This window comes from Ornithodoros turicata, chromosome 1, assembly GCF_037126465.1.
Source record: "Ornithodoros turicata isolate Travis chromosome 1, ASM3712646v1, whole genome shotgun sequence".
NCBI classification, from domain to species: Eukaryota; Metazoa; Arthropoda; class Arachnida; order Ixodida; family Argasidae; genus Ornithodoros; species Ornithodoros turicata.
The window spans coordinates 180,974,823-180,999,583 of NC_088201.1; the positions used below are offsets into that span (position 1 = coordinate 180,974,823).

At 45.7% G+C, this 24,761-nt stretch overlaps 2 protein-coding genes across 2 annotated transcripts; one reads left to right on the forward strand and one right to left on the reverse strand.

Annotated features, from left to right (window-relative positions):
* The first annotated feature begins 201 nt into the window (after positions 1-201).
* On the forward strand, positions 202-8,695 carry LOC135373584 (uncharacterized). The gene is made up of 2 exons (XM_064606684.1): positions 202-358; positions 6,569-8,695. Exon 2 carries the CDS (start codon positions 6,594-6,596, stop codon positions 8,520-8,522), a length of 1,929 nt encoding a protein of 642 aa, XP_064462754.1. The 5' UTR covers positions 202-358; positions 6,569-6,593; the 3' UTR covers positions 8,523-8,695.
* An 11,168-nt stretch (positions 8,696-19,863) lies between these two features.
* LOC135391324 (uncharacterized) lies at positions 19,864-23,570 on the reverse strand. The gene is made up of 5 exons (XM_064621563.1): positions 23,362-23,570; positions 22,745-22,818; positions 22,436-22,627; positions 22,281-22,334; positions 19,864-21,698 (listed from the first exon to the last, which is right to left on the reverse strand). The coding sequence occupies exons 1-5, from the start codon at positions 23,568-23,570 to the stop codon at positions 19,864-19,866; spliced, it is 2,364 nt and encodes a 787-aa protein (XP_064477633.1).
* Between the last annotated feature and the right edge of the window lie 1,191 nt (positions 23,571-24,761).

Below are 24,761 nucleotides of genomic sequence, written 5' to 3' on the forward strand. Positions count from 1 at the left end.
AGCATTTCCTCGGAGAATACCGCGACAGCTAATGGTTTCCTATGCAAATAGCAGAACTTCATAATACTTGCGAAGTAATAGAAGAAAGGCTGCAGGTGGTTTACCTTCACGACTGCTGCTGAAGTGCCTGCGTTTTTATTGCCTCGAAGGGGAGTTTCATGACTTCCGTTTTGAGAAAGATTCTCCACGCAGACGCGCTTTAAATGAATGATAAAATTAGTTGCAGTTTCTGCGGGTCACGGTTTACTGGCATCGTAGCCCTATTAAGAGAATTGCAATGAACGTAGCGTACTGTATGTGGATTAGTTGTTAGGGGCTGGTGTTAGTGATAGACTGCATAGGTGAAAGGGAACTTAAGGTGAGTCACTAATCGTTCACAATGATTACGAATGATTTACATCACGAGACAACTAGGCCACAGTCGCACGGCTGTGAACTTATTTCGCGCACCTGAGCAGTGGCATAGCCAGTGGAATAGTTTGGGAGGGAGTCTACAGCCCCGGTTACATGAGTGCGAGAGAAGCGTATCGTATTGAGTTATCGCACCTCCTCGCACCTATGCCTACCGGTTGATTGGCTGATGTGGCCCTGTCGGAGCGGTTTTCTTGTGATAAGTCTATATGAAGCGCTTTTGTCGTATTCATGTAAACGCAACTTTAAGCTGCTTTTACATGAATGTGACAAATGTGTAAACCGTGGTTTGTTGTGCTCTACATGGGGAAGGACGTTTTCCTCCCCCAAATACTACTAAAGTTACGATTTCGGGGATTGTAACCCCCGAAACGTCTCCTGACTAGGTCACTCCACCTGAGTTTTCTTTAGAGACAGCCGAACTAACAGTACAGGGCGAGCCTTAGTTGTTATCTCCTTCCTATTAGGGGACGTGAATATGAAACTTGTTGGCTGGATACAATTCGTTCAAACGTGTTGCTAATCCTTGTTACCGCATGCTTACATGATGAATCATAAGGTGAAGCACCAAGGTTTCTTCCAGCGTCACAGATGAAATTTTGTTGTTTCTAATTACGATTAAAGAACGCTAAACCGGTATAGGCAGAGAGAAGCGAGGACAACATTACTTGGTTTTAGTGCATCATAGGCAATCACCTTTGCGTACGTCAATGGTAGCGTGATGGTTCTGAGCACTGGGAGAAGCTCTCTGTTTCACGCGTGCGCAGAACCACCAACGATATCTCTTACGTACGCAAAGGAAATTGTGTACGCACTTGTAGCGAGCCGCCCAATCTGCAACGCCATTAGCGCTCGTTCGCATTGATCGCGCTAATAAATGCACGGCGCACCGGCCGCTCGGCTAGTTGCTCCCGTGCATTAGCCAGAGCGTTGTCTGTTTCCTGGAACATGCTACCTACAAACTGGTGACCCGACGTCTCAATGGACGCTCCACGGACTGCGTCATCAGCCCCGATGTCCCCTCCAGTCCACGATGCTGGAGACCATCCGTCGATCGCCGCCGTCGACGATGAGATTAAGCTTCCCTCCTTCTGGACCAAGAATCCCCGGGCATGGTTCTCCCAAGTTGAGGCGTGATTTGCACTTCGGCATATTTCGGCACAACTTACCAAGTACCTCAACGTTGTGTCCGCGCTACCCATGGAGGTCGCCGACCAGGTTGACTACCTCTTGGCCTCACCACCCCCTGACAACCACTATACGATCAGCTGAAGGAGGCTATTCTTTCCCGCACTGAATGCACCGAGCAATCCCGGCTCCGTCAACTTCTATCCGAGGAAGAACTGGGCGATAGGCGGCCAACCCAATTACTGCACCGCATGAAGCAGCTCCTCGGAGACTCGGCTGATACTCAGTCTGGTTCGCCCGCGCTGCAGACTTCTACGGGCATTCGTACTGTGTTGCCTGCGTCCCTCTACGCCACTATTCTAGCCGATTTTCCCGCTGTGACCAAGCCGTGCAACCTTGAGGTTACGCCCAAGCACTCCGTCATGCACCACATCCAGACCACCGGACCACGCCGTGGTATCACGCCCCCGTCGGTCTTTGGTGAGCGCCTCCAGATTGCTCGCCGTGAGTTTGACCCCATGCTGCAGCTGGGGTTCATCAGTCCATCGTCCAGCCAGTGGTCAGCACCGCTACATATGGTACCGAAGAAGGACTCCGGCGATTGGCGGCCTTGCGGCGACTATAGAGCTCTGAATTCCCGCACGGTACCAGACAAGTATCCCTTGGCGCACATGCAGGACGGATGCCGCGTGTCGGTGGACGGCATTTCACCACTCCCGTCCAAGGTACATGCCGTTCAAGACATCCCCGTGGCTTCTTCACTGCGGAAGCTCCGCGAGTTCCTCGGCCTCGTAAACTTCCACCGCCGTTTTCTCCCCCACTGTGCGGACCTCTTACGACCCTTGACAGACCTCCTTCCTACGCACACCAAGGCACACTCTGACACTCCACTCAGAAGCTCTCACTACCTTCCAAACAATCAAGGCGGCCCTTGCCTCAGTCGCCATGCTCGTAGATCCGGTGTCTTCTGCACCTACACGCCTAATGGTGGACGCCTCGTCTCATGCCGTTGGCGCCGTTCTCCAGCAGCAGCAGTCCGGCGATGATTGGGCCCCCTTGGCTTTCTTCTCTCAGCGGCTCAAGCCATCTGAAGAGAAGTATAGCACCTTTATCCGAGAACTCCTCGCCATCTACTACGCTGCCTGGCACTTCCAGCATTACCTCGAAGGCCGCCGGTTATACGTTCTCACGGACCACAAACCTCTGACATTTGTATTCAAGTCCAATCGTGACACATACTCCCCGACTGATCTCCGTCGTCTTTCGCTCATCTCGGAGTACACCACCGACATCCGCTTCGTTCATGGTGATCAGAACGCTCCGGCCGACGCACTGTCACGCCTCGAGGGTGCCACGTGTTCGGCTGCCATGACCTTCGACACTCTGGCCACCGCGCAAGCGGGAGGTCCTACGCTTAGTCACCTTCTCTCTGACACGACCAAGCACTCCCTACAGCTTCAGAAGGCGCCTCCACCCTTTTCGTCGTGGTGCGACGTCTCTGGCCCCGTCCCCCAACCCTCCTTTCCGCCTTCCCTGCGCTTCCCTACATTTCAAGATCTTTATAACATCAGCCATCCTGGGATCCGTGCCACGCAGCGACTATTGTAATCTCGCTTTGTGTGGCCGGGAATGAACACGGACGTTCGGCGTTGAACGAGGGCTTGTATCGCTTGCCAAAAGGCCAAGATCAAACGTCACACCAAGACACCCGTTCATCCCTTCACCTTGCCTGACCCACGGTTTCAGCACCTTCATGTCGACCTCATTGATTCGTTACCGCCGTGCAAGGGCCATCGCTACCTTGTTACTATCGTGGACCGCTATACACGATGGCTGCAAGGGGTTCCCCTTCTGGATGCGACTGCAGATACCGTGGCGCACGCCCTCCTTTCTGCCTGGATCGCATGGTACGGCTGCGCCGCCCGCATTACCACCGACCAGGGACGTCAGTTCCAGAGTGCCCTCTTCAGGCGACTCATGGTGCTCCTCAGCATTCACCATCTGCGGACCACAGCGTACCACCCTGCAGCAAACGGTCTGGTGGAGCGTTTTCACCGCCAGCTGAAGACCGCTCTCATCGCTCGCCAGGCCGGGACTCATTGGGTCGACCATCTACGCCTAGTCTTGCTGGGCATTCGCTCCGCCCTGAAGCACGACCTAGCCTGTCGCAGAGTTGGTTTTCGGCACGACCCTGCATTTGCCCGCTGACTTCTGGTTCCCTTGGTCAAACTGAGCAGCCTGTTCCCCCGGCCGACTATGTCCACGGCCTCCAACGCTTCCGAAGGAAAGGATCCGAAAGGGGTAGACGTTTAAGGTTGTTCAGTAGGAAGGTAGATACGTTTTTTTGCCACGTGTGCCTTTCGAACACAATAGCACGGAACGGTACGTCAACTTTGTGTGTTTTGGCCGTGTAGAATACGTCTAAGAACATCGCAGGGCTTGCTTTGATTGCCTTCTTCAGTTGGTGGAGTTCATTTTCTTCGCAGATATTAATAATTTTTTTGTTTTGCAGCAGCGCATTCTTTCGATTGGGCAGGTCGAAAATTCTTGTCAAGGGCTTGCAAGCTCTTAGCTTTGAACATTGCTTCAGGTATGATAACAAAGCTACCTTCTTTATCAGAAGTAACTACCTTACTATTTGCAACACTGAAGACGGTAGTCACTTCTCTAAGGGCATTAGCAGCAGACCTCTTGAGGGTAATGTCCTTAATTGCGTGGACTTAATTGCATGTCCTTAATTGTCAATAAATCCTTTAGTTGAGAATCTGCAGTTCCGCTGTTGTGTGTTTCTACCGTTGTGTCTTCGTCCTCTCTTTGGCTGCAAGGTTTTACTCATGGCTATGTACCAACTACCCCAAATTTCTACCTTGGTGCCGAAAGTATGGTTCCATTGGGATTGGGTCTGATGGATTTTTCGACTATAACTCGTGTCATGGTTACTCCTAGGAAATTGAGTAAACTGGAACTCCCTCTTTGAGGATGTAAGTTTTACTCCAAAAGATAGTGCTCATAGGCAAGCTACGTGATTCCCTAAAGGAGTTCAGACGGCACCATTTTTTCTGATAGTGTGTCACCATTGCATTTGTAGGAGAACTTCCGTCATCTACGTCGCTGCCTCGTGTAGTCGACGGTGTTTTTATCTTTTGGACGGAGAAATAACTGACATCCGATGTAAAGATATTGTTGCCACACGCTTTCATATTACAGCTCCAACCCCAATAGTATCTCAGGATCGCCGCTGGATGATTAACGCTAACACTATAAGAGGCAGAATGAACAGGAGACAAGTGCTTATCAACTTACCCGCCATGACGAAGAACAACGCAGTGTTGCTCATGAAAGACTGCAGTGCGCGGCAAAAGTCACTAACGAATTTGTGGGACTCCTCCTTCTTGAATCCCACCCGGGGTATAGCCCGACCAGTGTTCTGTCCCAACCGCAACCCCGAGAGCACGAAGACCAAACAGAAATATCAATATAACACTTTATTTTCGTACATCAGTCTCTTTCTGGCGCGTTTCTTCTCGCTCCTCCGACCCGTTCCCGACGTTCTTCTCTCCGCTGTCTGCGACGAAGAACCAAGGTATATCCAATCTGGTAATGAAAACAGGCAAAAATAACAATCAGACCCATCGGCAAGACTACCATCATGAGGCGCGCGCAATTCTGGGTGTTGGTAGTAGAGGTACGATAGTAAACAAAACAACTTTACAAGATGGGCATGGCTTGTGTGCTTAAAATTTCTGATAATTTCAATGTAGAAAAACCTTTCTGTTGCCCCACTCGTGCACGTATACTAAATCATCTACCCCCCGAGTATATTTTCGTATCCTGCTCCTTCGCGCATGTGTCACAGTGGGCGTATTTATCCGTGCACCTCTGTATACGTGTCGTCTGTCCGTGCATTGTTATACGGAGTTTGTACAGTTTTTGGGTCAAACAGGAAGCGGTGTTCACATCTCGGAGCTGTAGACCAAGATTAACACGTGTTAACGGATGAATACAATGCATCTCCTGTTGCTGGCCCCGCGAAAACAAAAATTTCGTCATGGGACGAGCGGCCATGATACTGTGAGTGTTAGCAAGGATCAACTGTGCACCAACGATGTCATGTTTTGTTGCAATGGACCTATAATGGCCACTCATTGAACAAATGCAAACGTCTAATCACTACGTGTACGTATAGCTCTAGGTGAGAAATGGATCTTAAGTGAACCTTCCTAATTTCTGTGTGGTCATCACTTCTGTTTGAAGTTGTCGAAATCTGTGATAACTGTATGTACTCCGAACTGATATGATTCATTAAACCTGATATGTTTTATTTTTCTGCGTTCTCGTCTGGTACTGCTGCCTGGGCGAGGAAAAGGGAATACAATGCAAACGACGTGCCCGAATGTAAACGTGCCATGGCTAATTATGCGCTACTTATTATTCATACTGCTGACGTCATCCCTGACGTCATTTATTTACAATCGTAGTAGTCCGCGGAACGGATGGATGGCGCTATCTCGGCGTCATTCTGAAGACACAGGGGCATATGGGAGTTGCGCTACCTGTTTAGATATACCGAAGAAGAACTGCCGTGTCCTTGCTCCGGCTCCAGTTTTTGCTCTTTTTTTCAGAGAGAGGGGAATGCTTCCCTTGCCATTCCTCGCGGCTGTTTCACATAAGAAAACCGGACATAAGGCGCTCCTCACATTTCAAAACTGTTTTTAATGATTCCCACTTTGTTTCCAACACTAGATATTTCGGAATTGTGCTCTGACCGTGCCAATGGTTGTAAAAAGGAAACACGTTTGATATCGATTCCGTGGCTAAGTCTCCCTCAAAGGTCGTGTACCAGATATTTGTTTTTATTTTTTTTTATTTAAAAACCGGGCGGGGGGCTGTTATGCAGACATGAAGTGGCAGATGAATATCAGAAAGCGCAGACAGCGAGAGTTCACCGTGAATCGGATCGTTAAAACTGTTATTTCGCGTGGGCTTTCGTTCCGGTGAGTAACATAATGACGTCCAATTCCTTTTTCAGACAACAGAGTTGACATTGAAAGGCAATGACAAATCTCAAGAAGCGTGCAATAAAAATACTTCTATTGGTATGCATCGCCCTCGGGACCTTTCTCTGCACTTGGAAGTCACTGCTTGGATTCACTGGAAGCAGAAGCTCTGGGCAAGCAAGATCGCCTGAAACAATTGAAAATGTGCCGGGAACTGAGGAAGCGAGGAAGTTACTCATCAACACGAGTTTTTGCACAATTCCCGATATTGACCCTTATGACGAGAGCATCAAGCGATTTTATGCGAAAAAGGATGGGCGACTTTGTCCCAACAGACCTTCGTTCATACAGATACTCAACCACTCCATACCAACGCTTCTGGAAGCGAGATTGCTGGACTTGCACGGGCTGAGTCGCAAGGAGATCAGCTGCACTTACAGCGAGATATATCGCGACGAGTCTCTGTCCGTGCCAGACGAAGAGCCGTTGTATAAGGACACGGAACCGCTTGCCTTTGGCCTGCCTTTAACTACGGAATATGGCCACATCAAATGTTTCACTCCTCGTGGTAGGCTGTTCTACGAAGAGTTCGTCCTCGTACCCATACTGAAGCCAACTGTTGAGGAGAGGTTGAAAAGAATCGAGGTCAACTTCAACAAAGCGCTTCCACGGCCCAACGTCTTGGTGCTCGGAATGGACTCGGTGTCCCGTATTAACTTTAACCGACACTTGCCGCGATCTGGAAAATTTGTTCGAGATGTTTTGAAGGGTTTCGAACTCTTCGGCTACAACAAGGTCGGCAGAAACTCGTTTCCCAATCAGACGCCGCTTTTAACCGGGCTCTCAGCTGACGAGGCCAAAAGCATGGCGGCGAATGAGTACTTCGACGACCTGCCCTTCGTATGGAAGGAATACAAGAAGCAAGGTTACAGGACATTGTTTCTCGAAGAAATGCCAAAGTACGGTTTGTACACGTGCTACGGCAAAGGTTTTAAACGCTCCCCTACAGACTACTATCCCAGGCATGTCGTACAAGCAATTGACAGGTCGCCTTTGAAGACGTATAAGTCTGTTAGATACTGCGTTGGACCCAAATTGCCAATGACACTATATTTAGAGTATCTCCTGGGACTCATCGATACGTGGAAAAACCAACCATTTTTTGCGTACGCGTGGATGTCCGAGCTGGGACATGATGACCTCAACTCAGTGGGACTCAGCGACTCTCCGTTCCTGGATTTTCTCCGTGCCCTCTACGATCGGGGTGTCCTTAATAACACTGTGGTCGCATTTTTGAGCGACCACGGACTACGCATTGGAAGCATCCGCAATACGTACGTCGGCTGGTACGAAGACAGCTTACCGTTCGCCTTCCTGCTCCTTCCGGACTGGTTCCTCGAAAGGTATCCACAGTACGCTAAGGCGCTTGAAACGAATCAGAGAAGGCTCACAACGCACTACGACATGCACGCCACTCTGCTCCAAATGCGTGACTTCCCCAACATGAAAAGGACGGACACGAAGCGAGGGCTCAGTTTGTTTTACGAAGTTCCTGAGAATCGCACCTGTGCTGCTGCGTCCATACCGGATCACTTGTGCACGTGCCTTCCGACATCAACCCTTCCACGAGATCATCCTCTCGCGCATCGACTTGCTAGCTTTGTCTTGAATGAAGTGAACCACATTGTCCACAAAGAGTTCAGAGGGAAATGCAGGCAATGGAGCTTAAAAGAGGTCGTCTCCGTATATCGCTTACATGTTCGAGATCATACACAACATGACGGAGCAACTACCCATTACCGAATTAACATTGCTGCTTTTCCGGGCAGCGGACTTTTCGAAGCTGCTGTCAGCCACACCATTGATAGGAGCGAGTCGTCGTTCGCGATGTCACGGGAGCCAGATCGGCTTGACCGATACGGGGCTTACGCTTATTGCGTACGAGGAAAGGTGCTAGCGAAGTACTGTTACTGTAAGCAGTTTTGAAGTGCATGTTGTTACCATGCGTGTTGTTCACAGGTGAGAAATTTAATAGTCACGTTCTGGGAAAAAAATCTGGGACCACATCTGTGTGTTGTGAACAAGGTACGGAATGCCAAGAGATGTTGGTGTTGATGTTTGCGAAAAAATAAAACGGAGAGATTGATTTCCACACAGGACGAATTCTACCATTCTCTTATAAACGATATTTCCCTCTTAGATATTATCCGTGTGAATTGCAGTAGTTGGTCGCACAATTCATGTGTGCTGCGATGAGAAAACAACTGCCGCATTTTCTTTCTTCTTCTGCTTTTTTTTTTCAGCAGTTCTTAGGAGCAACACTGAACCCAACTTTTTGGGGTGCGGGTGACAATTATGTGGGCTGTCGCTTGATTGCGCACCGTTCCGTCCAGACTTGCCGTCCGGCGCCCCCTTTGGGAATGCGCCCAGGGCGGATGCCCCTCTCGCACCCCCCCTCGAAACCGCTGCGGCCGGTTCTGTGGATTTTGCCCACCAGAGCATGCTATGCGGTGAAGTTCAGTTTTGAGAGTGTGCAATAATAATAATAATCTTTATTAACGTGTGCAACAACAGCCAAAGCCTTTGTATTGGCGCACGTAGACAATGCAGTACTTATATATATATATATATATATATATACGCTACAAAATTTAGGTTCGAACGACCAGGATGTTGAATATAGATAGGGGAGAAAAGACACCAGAGACTGAAGTAGGGAGTAGGGGAAGTTATTTATTAAGCTGGCATTTAAACTAAGGGTCTGGGGAAGTCTACGTTTCGGCGGAAGCTCCGCCTTCTTCGGGACTGAGACGAAAATCTATGTACAAGGTCTTTTAAAAGGTTACAAAAGTGTCGTCACAGTTGGTACAATTCCACTGCGAGGCAGTCGTCAGTGAGTCATGTTCTGGAAGATTCCGGAAGGTTCCTGGGTCATCGGCCGGGGAGATTACGTGTCAGAGTCTTGGGTCGCGCTCGTTGAAAACCTGTTGTCCGGGGTGTTTTTAGAGTCATTGTGTCCAACTGTAAAGAAAAGAAGAAAAGAGGCAGGGGGCACTCCGAGGACATACAGAAAAAAAGTTATCCGGATATGCTTCTTACAGTTGATAGCACTCCTTTATCCTCATTTATTAGAGATTGGAATTTGTAGATCAAGTACGATTCGCGTTGCTCTCTGAAGCGATCGGATGTGAAATTTGACTCTAAAATAAAAAGTGCGACGTTATTAATGGAATGACCGGGTCGACTAAAATGGCGAGAAACCGGGAGGCTACCTTTTTTCGAAACATCTGATCGGTGGTTATTGAATCGAATCCTGAATGAATTTTTACTTTGACCTACATATTGCGCGGAGCATGTTGTACATTGAATGATATAAATAATGTTACTGGAGTTACAGTCAAAGTCGCCATTGATTTTAAGGGAGAAGTCGGAGTTTGTACTCTTGACCGCTGCCGTGCTTTGCATTGATTTGCATATTTGGCATCTTTTATCATTGCATGGATGGCATCCCGCCGTAGGTGTTAATGGTTTGGGAACTTTGGAGTTGACTAGTCTATCTTGGAGGTTGCGGGCACGTCTGTAGGTAACTCGTGGCTTCTCGGCAAATATTTGTCGTGTCCGTTCAGATTGCAGAAGGATGCTATGGTGGCGGTGGAGGATACTGTTAATATTACCCGCGCCTGCACCAAAGGTAAGAACAAGGTTTACGCGGTCGCCCTTGGGTTCGTCGTTGCGTTTACCGAATAAGTTCCTCCGGTCTGTTTGTCGTGCTTTGGACAGGGCGTCTCTTACTAGACTGGGTGGAAAATTACGATTAACGAAGGTCTGCTCTAATTCCGCGAGGTTTTTGTTTAGAACATCGTCGTCCGAGCAGATCCTCCTGTATCGGAGTGCCTGGCTATAAGGAATGGCGAGTTTAGTATGGCGCGGGTGGCAACTGTTAAAGGAAAGGTACTGCTGAGCATCAGTTGGCTTTCGGTACAGGTCAGTGGAAAACCCCTTCTCGGTTAAGGTTACTTTTACATCTAGGAAATTAACAGTCGTTGCCGAGAAGGAGTGGGTGAACTTCATGGCGGGGTGTACCAGGTTGAAATCGCGAATAAATCCTGTGAGATCTTCTTCGGAGTGTGGCCAAACCATGAATATGTCGTCCAAGAAGCGTTTGTATAGACTAGGTTTTTTGTCGCGCACGGCTAGAAATTTTTCCTCTAGTGCACCCATGAAAATATTTGCGTACGTTGGTGCCATCTTGGTTCCCATAGCTGTGCCATTTATTTGTAGATAGTGGCGGCCGTCAAATTCGAAGTTATTATTTTTGAGGATCAAGTTGAGTAGAGTTGGTAATACAGATGGGTCAACCGCGCGATCGGAGTACTTCGGATACGCCGCCTTCGCTGCTAGCACGCCATCCTCATGTGGGATGTTAGTGTAAAGGGAGGTAACGTCTAGCGTTACCAACAAGCTTGCTTTGGGTGGTTCACATTTGCTAAGTATTTCGAGGAAATGGTTGGTGTCCTTAATATATGAGGGTAATCGGGGAGGTATATCTTTAAGGAGGTGGTCAACGAAGCTAGAAATTTTCTCCGTGGCGGTGCCGATTGAGGAAACTATAGGTCGCCCTGGGTTTCCTGGTTTATGGATTTTCGGTAACATGTAGAACCTGCCTGGTTTAGGGTTTTGGGGGGCTAGAAATTCATATAGGCAGGAGTCGATTATTTCACGCGCTTTTAGGGATTTTAGGGTTTTGGTGATTTCGGCAGCTATCTTATCTGTTGGATCACTGTCAAGCGGCTCATAGAACGTGTTACAGCCCAGTTGTCGGAACCCCTCGTTAAGGTAGTCCTGTTTGTCCATCACTACGATTGCCCCTCCCTTGTCTGCCCTTTTGATAATGATATCGCCACAGTTCTGTAAGTCGGAGAGGCTGCGCTGCTCAGCTGCTGTTAAATTTGGTTTAGTTTTGCGGTTAGATGGATTGTTGTATGCGTCAAGTACATCCCTTTGAACAGCCTTGATGTACATATCCAGGGCTTTGTCGCGGTTGGCATCGGGTGTGAAATCAGAAGTTGGTTTAAAGGGATTCGGATTGGAGTTAGGTTTGTCGAAAAAATATTCTTTTAGGCGCATACGCCTTGCGAAATTGTCCAAATCAAGATGGAGTTGATATTCATTTAGTTTAGCGTTGTTGGGGCAGAATGACAGACCCCGATTCAGAAGTGAGAATTCTGAGTCGGTGAGGGTGCGGGATGACAAGTTCACAACGTTTTGTGATACAGTTACACGTTGTTGGACGGAAGAGGCCGCACCGTCCAATTCACCATCATGATCACGTTGAAGTTGGGGCAGTAATAATTGAGTAGAGGTGACCGGGTGTTTATTTACCGAGATACTTTCTGGAGGCGTTTCATTATTATCAGCTAAAATAGGTGAGCATACTCCGTCCCTGGCAAGCTTTTTGTGTTTAGTTCTCGATACGAGCTGTTCACGGGACCTGCAAAATTTTGACAATTCTTCTTGATGGGCGTCGGATAATGTCGTCGTATCGTGGATGATTTTCGCTTCTCGAGAAAGTTCGTTAATAGAGTCATCGCAATGAGAGATTAGTACATCTATTAGCGCAGTAGAGGCATTTTGAACGATGTTATTCCACTGACGGGAAAGTCTATCATCGAGGGGGAATGTCGGGTTCACTTTAATGGTCAACCCTCTAGGAGTTTTTTCTTGCTCTTTGTAAAGTTTGAGTGCGGCGCGGTGAGAATTGTAGCGTATTTTCTTATCGCATACTTGACGGAGCCTAAAGAACGCTTCAGTCTCGGGAGTTATGTCGCTATTTCGTTGGGAAAATTTACGCTCACCGGCGGTTAGTCAGTCCGATACAGGAGGATCTGCTCGGACGACGATGTTCTAAACAAAAACCTCGCGGAATTAGAGCAGACCTTCGTTAATCGTAATTTTCCACCCAGTCTAGTAAGAGACGCCCTGTCCAAAGCACGACAAACAGACCGGAGGAACTTATTCGGTAAACGCAACGACGAACCCAAGGGCGACCGCGTAAACCTTGTTCTTACCTTTGGTGCAGGCGCGGGTAATATTAACAGTATCCTCCACCGCCACCATAGCATCCTTCTGCAATCTGAACGGACACGACAAATATTTGCCGAGAAGCCACGAGTTACTTACAGACGTGCCCGCAACCTCCAAGATAGACTAGTCAACTCCAAAGTTCCCAAACCATTAACACCTACGGCGGGATGCCATCCATGCAATGGTAAAAGATGCCAAATATGCAAATCAATGCAAAGCACGGCAGCGGTCAAGAGTACAAACTCCGACTTCTCCCTTAAAATCAATGGCGACTTTGACTGTAACTCCAGTAACATTATTTATATCATTCAATGTACAACATGCTCCGCGCAATATGTAGGTCAAAGTAAAAATTCATTCAGGATTCGATTCAATAACCACCGATCAGATGTTTCGAAAAAAGGTAGCCTCCCGGTTTCTCGCCATTTTAGTCGACCCGGTCATTCCATTAATAACGTCGCACTTTTTATTTTAGAGTCAAATTTCACATCCGATCGCTTCAGAGAGCAACGCGAATCGTACTTGATCTACAAATTCCAATCTCTAATAAATGAGGATAAAGGAGTGCTATCAACTGTAAGAAGCATATCCGGATAACTTTTTTTCTGTATGTCCTCGGAGTGCCCCCTGCCTCTTTTCTTCTTTTCTTTACAGTTGGACACAATGACTCTAAGAACACCCCGGACAACAGGTTTTCAACGAGCGCGACCCAAGACTCTGACACGTAATCTCCCCGGCCGATGACCCAGGAACCTTCCGGAATCTTCCAGAACATGACTCACTGACGACTGCCTCGCAGTGGAATTGTACCAACTGTGACGACACTTTTGTAACCTTTTAAAAGACCTTGTACATAGATTTTCGTCTCAGTCCCGAAGAAGGCGGAGCTTCCGCCGAAACGTAGACTTCCCCAGACCCTTAGTTTAAATGCCAGCTTAATAAATAACTTCCCCTACTCCCTACTTCAGTCTCTGGTGTCTTTTCTCCCCTATCTATATATATATAGTATAGCTATACGGGAAGTAAGAAAAAAGGGATAATTTATTTACATTTAAGATACTTGGAATGCTAAAAGGGTTGTCGACGTTTCGACAGTGGCTTCCTTTTAGTCCTGACGAAGACAGTGCCACTGTCGAAACGTCGACAACCCTTTTAGCATTCCAAGTATCTTAAATGTAAATAAATTATCCCTTTTTTCTTACTTCCCGTACCTTCGTAGTCTGTGTTTCAATTTTCATTTCAGCTACATATATTCGCGGTCGTCCGAACCCCATTCACCAAGTATATATATAAGTATATATATATAAGAAAATATTTTCTTCATTTTATACTTCACTGGCTTTGCACTGGGCTTTCAGTGAGTGAGTTATCTCACCCTGACGGGAGGAATCACGTGTTACGCGACCTTCTGACGCCATCCACTCAAACGCTGCCTGCCTGCGTACGGTTGATGAGGCCCAACAAGGCCGAAACAGCTGTCCAGTACTGGCATTGCGACGTTTGAGTTACAAACATATGCTATACGTGCAGCCAAAGAGCTCCGGCTATTTTCTTCATTTTATACTTCACTGGCTTTGCACTGGGCTTTCAGTGAGTGAGTTATCTCACCCTGACGGGAGGAATCACGTGTTACGTGACCTTCTGACGCCATCCACTCAAACGTTGCCTGCCTGCGTACTGTTGATGAGGCCCAACAAGGCCGAAACAGCTGTCCAGTACTGGCATGGCAACGTTTGAGTTACAAACATATGCTATACGTGCAGCCAAAGAGCTCCGGCTATTTTCTTCATTTTATACTTCACTGGCTTTGCACTGGGCTTTCAGTGAGTGAGTTATCTCACCCTGACGGGAGGAATCACGTGTTACGTGACCTTCTGACGCCATCCACTCAAACATTGCCTGCCTGCTGATGAGGCCCAACAAGGCCGAAACAGCTGTCCAGTACTGGCATGGCGACTTTTGAGTAGTAGTGCTAGAACTGTACTTTCGGAGCTATGACGTAACTATATCGACACGCGACACTACACTTGGAGCTCTACAGACACTGGGAGCAGTACGTAGTTAGCATTGAGATACCTAGCTAGACGCTGGGAGCAATCACGTAATTCTAGCAACACGTTGCTCTACACTGGGAGCAGTGCGTAGTTAGCAATGACATACCTAGCCAGACGTTGTTAGCAGGACGCTGGGAGCATGCAGTACGTAGTTAGCACTGAGATAGCCAGCCAGACGCTGGGAGCAGTAGACGCTGGGAGCAATCACGTAATTCTAGCAACACGTTGCTCTACGCTGGGGGCGGACACGGTAGCCAGTACGTAGTTAGCAAAATGACATAGCTAGCCAGACGTTGTTAGCAGGACGCTGGGAGCTCTCCAGACGTTGCCTGGGAGCAGTGCGTATTTAGCAGTGACATAACTAGCCAGACGCTGTTAGCAGTACGCTGAGAGCAAGAGAGCCCAGACCAATCTCGCGCCGGCGCCGCCTCGGCTCATGCAAGTGATTGATAACCAAACATATGTCTCGTTTTTATATTTTATTTGAATCAATTTGAACTGCATCACCTGCAACACACAAAGTATTGCAATTACTACACAGTGACACATACGTAAGGATGCGTCACATCTGCTACACAATGCAGCACACAAACTGTCACATAATGATATTTCTAAGAACACACCGTACACAAACATCGTTAATAACTTTTACGGGAGGGCACACAATGTATGCTCACGCGCAACCATAGTATATAGAGTTATAACGGACTGACCTTTAGTGGTGAAGGACTCTGAACTGCTGTGCTTCATGCATCAATGTAGTCCTCTGAACGGCTGTGCCTCATACATCCATGTAGTCCTCCGATATGCTGTGCCTCATGCATCCATGCATATACGACACAATCCACACAACATCACTGAAAAGAATAGAGACTGTAACAAGATTTGAAGACGACAGTAGGACGCACCACTTTGCTGACAAAGTGTTCTCCTCAGAACTCCTGCCAATCTTGAGGGAAATCATACCACATTGTGGTCGCCGGGAAAAAACTTCGCTTAAGTACCCCTTTCGCAAAACAAGTTTTCGTATCAATTATCTTGACTCGTGTATCTGTCTGTTGCGACTTGAGCAACAAACAGCTTTTCTTTTCTCGCATAACATTATCTTCAGCGAGGATCTGGTGATTGTTTTTGTTGTTGTAAGGTGTGTGTGTAACGTCTGAAGTGGAAAACTGAAGCTCTTTCAGGGTGACTATCTCGAACCACATCTCTCGAGATTTTCCTCGACTTAGAAAACAAGTGACACACCAGTTGCATATAAAAGTAGTGCGTGCAACTTAACGTTTACCAGAAAGGAGGAAAATGGCGAGCCAGTTTTATGTAAATCTGCTCTCGAATGCTTCCACTAATGAATTTCCCAATAACACGATGAGCAAGTTTCGTGTTAAGCTCTCTCAACCCATAAGTCTAGATGGTATGTGGGAAGTTGCCCTGACAGAGGTAAATATTCCTTTTGCAATCAAGAATGTCACAGATGGTGTTAATGAGATAACAGAGACAAGCATGTTCGGTGCTACAACTACAAAGGAGAAGATCAAGTTTCAGGCGGGAGAAAACATTCTCCCACCCATCAAGCAGTTGCTCGCAAAGCATTACAGGACACAGGCACGAATAATACGTGCAACTGGTCATTATGAAATACAGCTTCCACTGAATGCTGGCTTGGAATTCAGTTCCACGCTGGCAGCTAAACTTGGCTTTACTCAGAAGATTATTGGCCGCTCGGAGATTGATAAAGGTCGGTCTGTGAAGGTACTCAAGTATCAAGTGGATACCGAAGAGGAAATCACCCTAATTGTTTATCAGTCACGCACAAAAAAATATGAAATTCCACAAGGCTACTACAGCTCAGGACAGGATCTCGTAGATGCAATAAATCATGCATATCGGACACAGTTACAGCTGCCACAGAACGCTCGTCTTTTATTCTACAATTCCTACAACAACGTCTGTCAACTGGAACGTCATAACGATGGCTACACCACCTTTCATCCATATTTAGTTCTAATGCTGGGATTTGGAGCGAGAACAACTTTCTCCAACTTTGCTGTGGCAGAGCGTGATATATGTCTTTTCCCGGCACAAAATTACATCTTCGTTTACACAGACATCATCGGGAATGAAGCTGTAGGAGATATAACTGCGCCACTTTTACGTCTACTTCCATTCATGGTACAGAATCGTAACGAAGTCATTTCTTATTCTTTTACAAACCTGTACTATAAATATGTAGTAGCAAAGGAATTAACTACCATTCAAATCGAGTTGGCAAACGAGATAGGTGATTTCATTCCATTCATTGCAGGCTCAGGACGTGTCGGGGTCACATTACACTTTAGGAAAGTCAAAGAAAAAAAATGCATATATTGCAGCCACCTTGTTGCATCGCACATTTTGGTGGCGGTAAGCGTGATCTTCCACATTATTCGGGTCCGCTTTATCAAGTTGGATCAGGCTTTTTCTCAGACCTGGTGCAGCAGTTCATGCCTATACTAACTAAACAAGTGGCACCATATGTGGGACGAAAACTCCTCGACACGGGACGTCATATAGCTGAAGAAGTTCAACAAGGAACAACATTTGGAGAGGCTGTAAAGAGAGGTGTTGGCCGCACGATCCACTCCACCCATGACGATTTGCTTCGCAAACTTAAAGGAAAAGGAAGAAAAAGCAATAAAGAAGCAAACGCAAGAGGGTTGGCCGGTCAGTGAAAGTGGTGAAGAAACGAAGAAAGGTTGACTTTTTCACCTGAGAAACATGTCTAGCATTGCTATTGTACACAAGAATTCCTGCCTCTGCACAACAAATCAACTGGAGCTCTTTTCATTGCCTCCAACCAACTTTTCCTTGGAGAAGTCAGAATAAGTGGAGTTCTTTCCTGTTTCAGCACCAACATCGAGTGGTGTGATTGAGTATAATGTTCCCAGTCTTGGAGGTGCCTTCTTCGATCTACAGTCGAGTTTCTTACACATTCAATGCAAGATTGTTCGCAAAAATGGGGACGTGGCATCCGCCACGGTAGGCACGACTGTGACACCAGACAACGTGATCCCCGTTCAGAGTTTTGCCTCTTCCCTCTTTCAACATGTGCATATTTATCTAAATTCGACACTGGTTTCTAATTTCGAGCACTATGCATATCGCTCCTACCTGGATATCATTACCAATGCAAACAATGTTACTCAAACTCACACACTGTCTGCAATGTTATACGAACCAGATCCGGTGGGAGAGTCAGAAAATTTTGCCGTGCCTGCTGAAGCAAAAGGGATGTTTGCTCGTTACAAACGTACTAAAGGATCTGCACTCTGTGATCTTTATGCACCAATCTTCAGTGACATCTGCCAGCAGGAAAAATTTTTGCTTAATGGAACCGATCTCAGGGTTGTGCTGAGGCAAACGACTGACGAATTTAGACTTCTCTCTGGTCCCGCTGAGAATGAAAAACATACAGTGGAGTTTGCACGCATTGTCCTCTACCTTCGACGTGTGCAGGTATCACCCAGCGTACTTGTCGGTATTGAGCGACGACTTCAAACGACACCTGCCTCGTATCTCCTCCGAGGTTTGGAAATTAAGTACAGAACGATTGCACCAAACCAGTCTCAGGCGATATTCGATGACCTCTACAGTGAAAGAGTTCCATCAAAATTGACGATGTTGATGGTCAAAAGTGTTGCATACCAGGGCAACTTGCAGCGAAACCCTTTCAAACTGGAGCATTTTAAACTAAAGAGAGCAGTGCTCGATGTTGGTGGTCAACAGTACATGGATGACTTTGACTTTCCACGGGATATTTACACAAAGGGTTACATGAACTTGCTTCACAAACTGAAGCGCAAAGACATCCCCCTACCTCCAGAGGCCTATCAAAAAGAAAAATTTATGCTCTATTACCACCTCACACCAGACGTGGAGGTGCACTCACTCAGTCCAATAGTGCAAGCCAACGTTCGCCTTACACTGACATTTGCTGCAAACCTTACGGAAGCTGTGACTGTACTTTTTATATCGGAGACACCTCGTGTTCTGGAAATCAACAAAGACCGGCGAGTGAAATTCGTCTAGAGAAGATGGAAGAGTGGGAGTTCTATGCAACGTTTTCCCGCAACCATTGCACAAGGTCTTGCTTCCGTGGGACATTTGCATGTGACGAAATTGCGCAGCCTGGTCTTTACGTGGTGAACACCGCTCCCAGATCTTCACATGGAGAACACTGGACACTATGTCATATTGCCGGGAATGGAAGCATCTCTTATTTCGACAGTTAAGGTACCCCTCCAGTGTACAAGGAATTTTACACATTCATTGATCACACGAAATCGTTTCACTATAATCGAAAACGACTCCAGGGATATGAATCTGCAACCTGTGGACTCTCATCCCTCTATGTAGGTGCACTTCTCTGTTGTGGATTTCCACTACAAGAGTGTACTCGAAGGTTCTCACCAACAAATTTCAAGCTCAACGACAGACTTATACCAACTCTTGTGCGTAAACAATTCCAGAAAGGGAAGATGCTGTCATGCTGCAGTGTGCTCTAAGAGATCAATAAAAAACATGTTTGTTGTTTTCCAAACAAACTGATTTTATTTACTTATGCTAACAAAAGGGTATACAATAAAGCATTATTCAGACTCTGAGATACACAACATTGTAACAATATTACAAGATAAGCTACGTAAAAAGTTTTGTGTGAGTACAAGAACATTGAGAGTATCGCTCCAAAAGTTACTTTTTTCAGAATAATACAAGACATGCTGCTTACAGGCATCTGCTGTCTAAATCAAGTATACAATTTCATTTTAAGACTCTGAGATGCGTGCACAACATTATAACAATATTACAAGATAAGCTACATACAAAACTTTTGTGCGAGTACAAGGACGTTGAGAGCATTACTCCAAAAAAGCATTTTTTTTTCGGGAATATTAATTCAAGATGGTGCTGCTTATAGTCATCGCTCTCTAAATCAAGCATACAATTATTAGAATAGGGATAACACAACTACAACCATTTGTGGGACACTGGACTTTTAATTACAATTACAAGTACCTGTGGGATACAAAAAAAAGGTTTGTCACTTGTGTTGCCTGAGAAAAGCATTGACTTCCCTTTTTATTATTCAACATGTGAACTCCATAACAAAGTCTACGATGCAGTCACCACCCTTTCATTACAGTAGCTAATCACAAGACTGTCATACCAAAAGGTAATGTCTCTACTCCATCCGAGCAAATATATCGCTTTGTGTCCAGAGGGTTGAGAGCTATTTTTCTCACGGTCACGCTTTTGTTTACGTTGTCCTTCTGCACGATGAGGTTCTGTTTAACCCTGTGTATTGTGCCATGTTCAAGAGCATCTGTGTACATGGAAAAGTGAAGTTTTCGTGCTTCACACAGCTTTACACCTTTCGCACGGTTGTACTGTTTCTTGCTACAGAGATCTAGTGCATATAGCTTGGGTTTTAAGCAACAAAAACCAAGTATATGATCACGAGGCATTTCATTCTTAAACTTGCCCAGTACCATTTTGTTTTTCGTCGAATACAAAGGATTGTCTTGCTCATAGGCTGAGTTGTCCAAGTGATCTTCAGCTAGTTCAAGCAGTGTCTTTTCATCGCTCAGCAATATTATATAGGAATCTGTGTCCATGTACAACAGTCTAGTATCGGGAGCTACACGCATCAGATGATTGTGATAGAAGTCAAACATCTTAAGCTTTGAGAGTTCCAGTATTGTGAAACCCAAGTATAGTGGTTGTTTCATCTGAAGCACTGCCTGGGAGAACTGAAACAGGATTACATGAGCACTTAATGCTCGAAACTGTTTGAGGTTTGGCTTACGCAAGAGTTTCAAAACTTGTTCGTCCGTCACTGTGAGGCGACAGTCTACAAATTTCCTCACTTGCATACAAAATCTGCCGAAAACAGCATTTATCATATACTTACTCTTCTGACGCTCGAATGTATTAGTGGCATTTTTTCGCAGTTCGTGATTCAAATCCACATAGTCACGAAGAAAAGGTTTCTGGTTGAATTTTAGAACTCTGTGAACCTTTGTGACTTGCAACCCCAATTGCATGTACAACTGCAAATTGCGATAGTGAAGAAAGTACTTCTCTTTGTTGAACAATGTTAGCAGCAGCTTTGGCTCGATAGCTTTCGACGGAAGCCCAAACTTTTCCATCAACTGTTTCTGGTAGTCTGACAATAGGTCGTAGTGCATGGACATTTTCTCTGGTGCAACTGGAAGATCACTATGACGATCATGAATTTCTTGATCATACAACAGATCCACTTCGAGAAAGTAACCAATAGATGCATCATGTGGAATGCGAGTTAGGTCTAGGTTCTCAATTTCTTCCTTTGTCAACCACTGAAACCCTCCATAGGGTAGCGACTCTCGCATTACTGATCCATACAGACCGTTAACGTCAATGTAGTTAATTATTCTTGTCGGTTGTGTTGGATCAAACTGCTCTGTTCCCGGAATATTTGTGGTCGCTTTTCGAAGAGAGCATTGTGTTACACCTCCTCGCAAGCCATTCTCAATTAGCAGGTATGCATCAGGGTCGTGAATGAGTTCAAGTTGTATCTCACTCATTTTTAGTGCGCAGGACATGCTTAACCCTGGGAGAGATACGAAATGCAGGGGCTCGATTTTGTGCACATCAAGTGTCCATTTGCGAAAGTTTTGAAACACGTCTGCTAAAAGCAGTGTGTCAGTGAGCAGGTACAAATCTGAATATTCGCCTAGACTTGTCATTTGGAATTTTTCGAAGACATTCTGCGCATGGTTGTAGTCTTCTTCACTTACTTCCACTCCATTGAGTGTATTGAAGAATTTCTCGCGAGGTGGTAAACAAGGCTCATCATAGACATCGAAGTCAGTGATATGGCTGTAGCAAAAGACTCCCTTGCGAACGACAAGTCCAAAGTGTTCTTCGTTTGAGAAAAACTGTCGCAGACAATGAAAGTTTTCCACCCCCTTCTCACGCAGATTTTTCACCAACATTTCAAGACCTGCATTTAGGAAACTCAAACTGTCCAGGAATCTAAAGGACCCAACGTCAATAGATTTGAATTTTTGACAGCTGCTGGCAATCACTCTTATTTTCGATTTTTTGAGCAAATGCAAATGAGACACAAGGAAACTCATATCATAGTTAGCATTGTGAGCAATGATTGGAATCATCTGAGGTGTTCTGAAATTGAGGTTGCACGATTGACACAAGGATTGTCGAAACGTTCCACTTACATGGTCATGGTCGCAAACTTTCTGTTTCTTTGCAAACGACTCTTTGCAAAAGTTACAGTGGGTGGCGGCGGCGTGCTGGCGTTCGTTCTCTTCGCTCATTTCCAGAGGTGCAATCTGCTGTATCCACTCCAAAATTTCGTCATGTAGACTCATGAACACAGCAACACAATTTGGTCTACGAAAAAGGTGTTTCTGGAGAACATTTGAATCTGACGCTCGTATAACTAAGAGGCAGAAGGAGGAGGGGATATGGTCTTCATACACATTTCCTCCATCAAGACATGGTGACAGGACACTCTCAAAGTCATACACACAGTAGAAAGGTACTTCAGCCAAAAGACGCTCACCAGCGAACTCTAAAGTGTCTCCTTTCTTAGGATAAACTGTCTTGCCTTTACTTTCTGAAGTTTGCACATGTTTATATGATTACTCAGGACAGCTTGTGTAGTGAAACCCATGGTACATCGCTTGCAATGGAAACGTCCACGTTTTTGAAACAAACCATTGAAATTTGTGATGACCACAAAATGAGAGTCAATCATGAGTAGATCCACATGTTTTTCGCATTCCTCGTTCACAACTTTTATAGGGTAGACAAATTTCTCTTCCCTTTCATATGCATAGACATTAATGGTGATGCCATTTTGCTTTTCAAACATTTCTACATCTTTGGGATACGCGATGGGAAATGACTCTGGGAGCACATACTGAGATAAGTATGACCGATACGAGGATGCTCTAGGTCTTCGAAATCGATCAGCAGGATGCAATCCTGCTATCACGGAAAATGCGAAACACATATTTTGCTCACCCTCGTGCAGACCGTAATCCACATTCAGTAGAGACGTATTCTTTCGTTTCAACTCTGCAGGCAGCTCAAAGTCACTACAACCGATTAGTTCAGGCAGTAGTCGTCCAGCATTGACAATGCATGTGAGAATACGAAAGAGGAAAAAAACCAGAGCCTTCGATTTCGAGACTTTCCAAGTTGTGCGCAATTTCGCTGCCTGACTGAATAATAGCGGGTTCTATGTCAAGTTCTGACCATACTGTCCTCACCTTGGAAGGCACGAATCGTGTATCAAGTCGTATCTCATCATCATCCACTGTATGTCGTCCAAGTTCTGCTTTGAGAAGGATGTAAAAACGTAATGGGAAACCAAAGTATCGCAACACACTACCAATATACTGCCCGTATAGATGAAAGAACGTTGTCACATCATGTCCAACCTCGTCTCTGTCATGCAAGTGCAGCTCGAAGCGTCTTGTGTAATTTCGAAGTGTGCATAAAGTCTCACAGAATGGGATGCATGGTGTCTCCAGTTGGTGTACGTTTGCCAGATGAATTTGGAGTCCTATCGGTGTTCCGCAGAACTGTCGCTCATGTGGAGCACACAAGTGACAGGTGACCATGATTTCTGAAGTTACTTTTTCTTGCCATTAGTGAAAATGATGTCTGGATACGCCAACTTCTTGCCATTGCGGTATCCATCCTTCTTCTCCATTTGGAGGTTTGGTAACTGTCTCATCTCTTCCAGGTCTTCGTCCGAAAGTCGCTTGAATCTACTTGGAAGGTAGACTTTCACCTTGGTCTCATTGTCTGTCAGTAATTCTACGTAGACAGTGTCTCCATACATTGTCTCAATTCTGCGAATATCCAGAACATCAAATTTTTGATTCTTCGATAACATACTCATCTTTTGAATTTCTCCATCTCCCGACTTTTTCAGTTTGTTGAGTTTCTCCAAAATCGATGACATGCTTTCCTCGGAAAACTGAAAAAACGCATGGGGGAAAAGTTAGTTGATTCAACATGTACTCAGAGGGCGGCATACCTCTTCACACTCAGATTCTCACTGAAGAAAACCCAATGTGCGTGACGGTTTATATACGAAAGACAACTCAACATTTTTTCGCAAATCATGACCTTGAATGTCTGAACAGTGAACAAACATGCATATAGTCACGTTATATCTTGTCAGGCCTTTTGAAAGTCTGCATCCTCCTTACACCACGTGGTGAACGAACTTGTGTAGACATGTTATATCTTGTTAGTTCTTGAAACATCTTGCATGGACATGTGCTACAGCCTTGAACCTACTGTCTGCATCTTTTTTTTTCTAAACTGCATAGACATGTTATGTCTTGCCAGATCTTTAAGACCTTGTATAGTCGTCTGCAAACCCGAACGTAATCTCCACATTTCTTATATTATTTTCTCTTAAGCAGTTGCTGCAACACGTTTTCTTTTTTTTTATTATGTGGAGTCTTTAAAAGAAATATATTTATGAAGTTATGAAAGAGACAGTTATGAAAGCGAGTTTGAAATAGTAAAATGTGCAGTAGCTCTTGACGGTGACACCAGAGTGCCATGGCAAAGGAGAGCTCAAGGTGGTCCGATATTGAAACTCAACCCGGTGATTCGTGGTCCTCATCAGACGGTGATGAAGGAACACCAGACGGAGATGAGTGCGACAAATCCAACAAAACTGTCTTTCGTATGCTAGCACCATGTCGCCAGCAGCACAGATCGTGGAAAGAACTTTCCAGGTGTGGTCTAATGGAGACGAAACGAATGTCTTTGGTGGAGGCTTTCAAGATTGTCACCAATATAGTCCTCTTTCAAGAACTCCCCAAAAGTCTTCCAAACATTGGCGTCTGGGAGACTGCCAAAACCATGTATGCGAGTCTTAATAGAGAGCGTTTCGTTTCATACGACACACCATTCGGTTTGTGAACCAACTGGTCACACAAAATCGATGATTTGATGGACTACAAACAACAAATCGATCCTCTGTTGCTTTCAACAGAAAGCCTATGGTTTATCG

Excerpts from the sequence above, each read along its gene's own strand:
- LOC135373584 (XM_064606684.1), top strand. The coding sequence starts at position 6,594 with ATGACAAATCTCAAGAAGCGTGCAATAAAAATACTTCTATTGGTATGC.
- LOC135391324 (XM_064621563.1), bottom strand. The coding sequence starts at position 23,570 with ATGTATGGAGACACTGTCTACGTAGAATTACTGACAGACAATGAGACC. Across the intron at positions 22,819-23,361 it reads TTCACTAATGGCAAGAAAAA|TGACTTTGAGCTGCCTGCAG; the intron begins GTAACTTCAGAA and ends AATCGGTTGTAG. Across the intron at positions 22,335-22,435 it reads GGTCATCACAAATTTCAATG|AAAGTAAAGGCAAGACAGTT; the intron begins GTTTGTTTCAAA and ends TGCAAACTTCAG.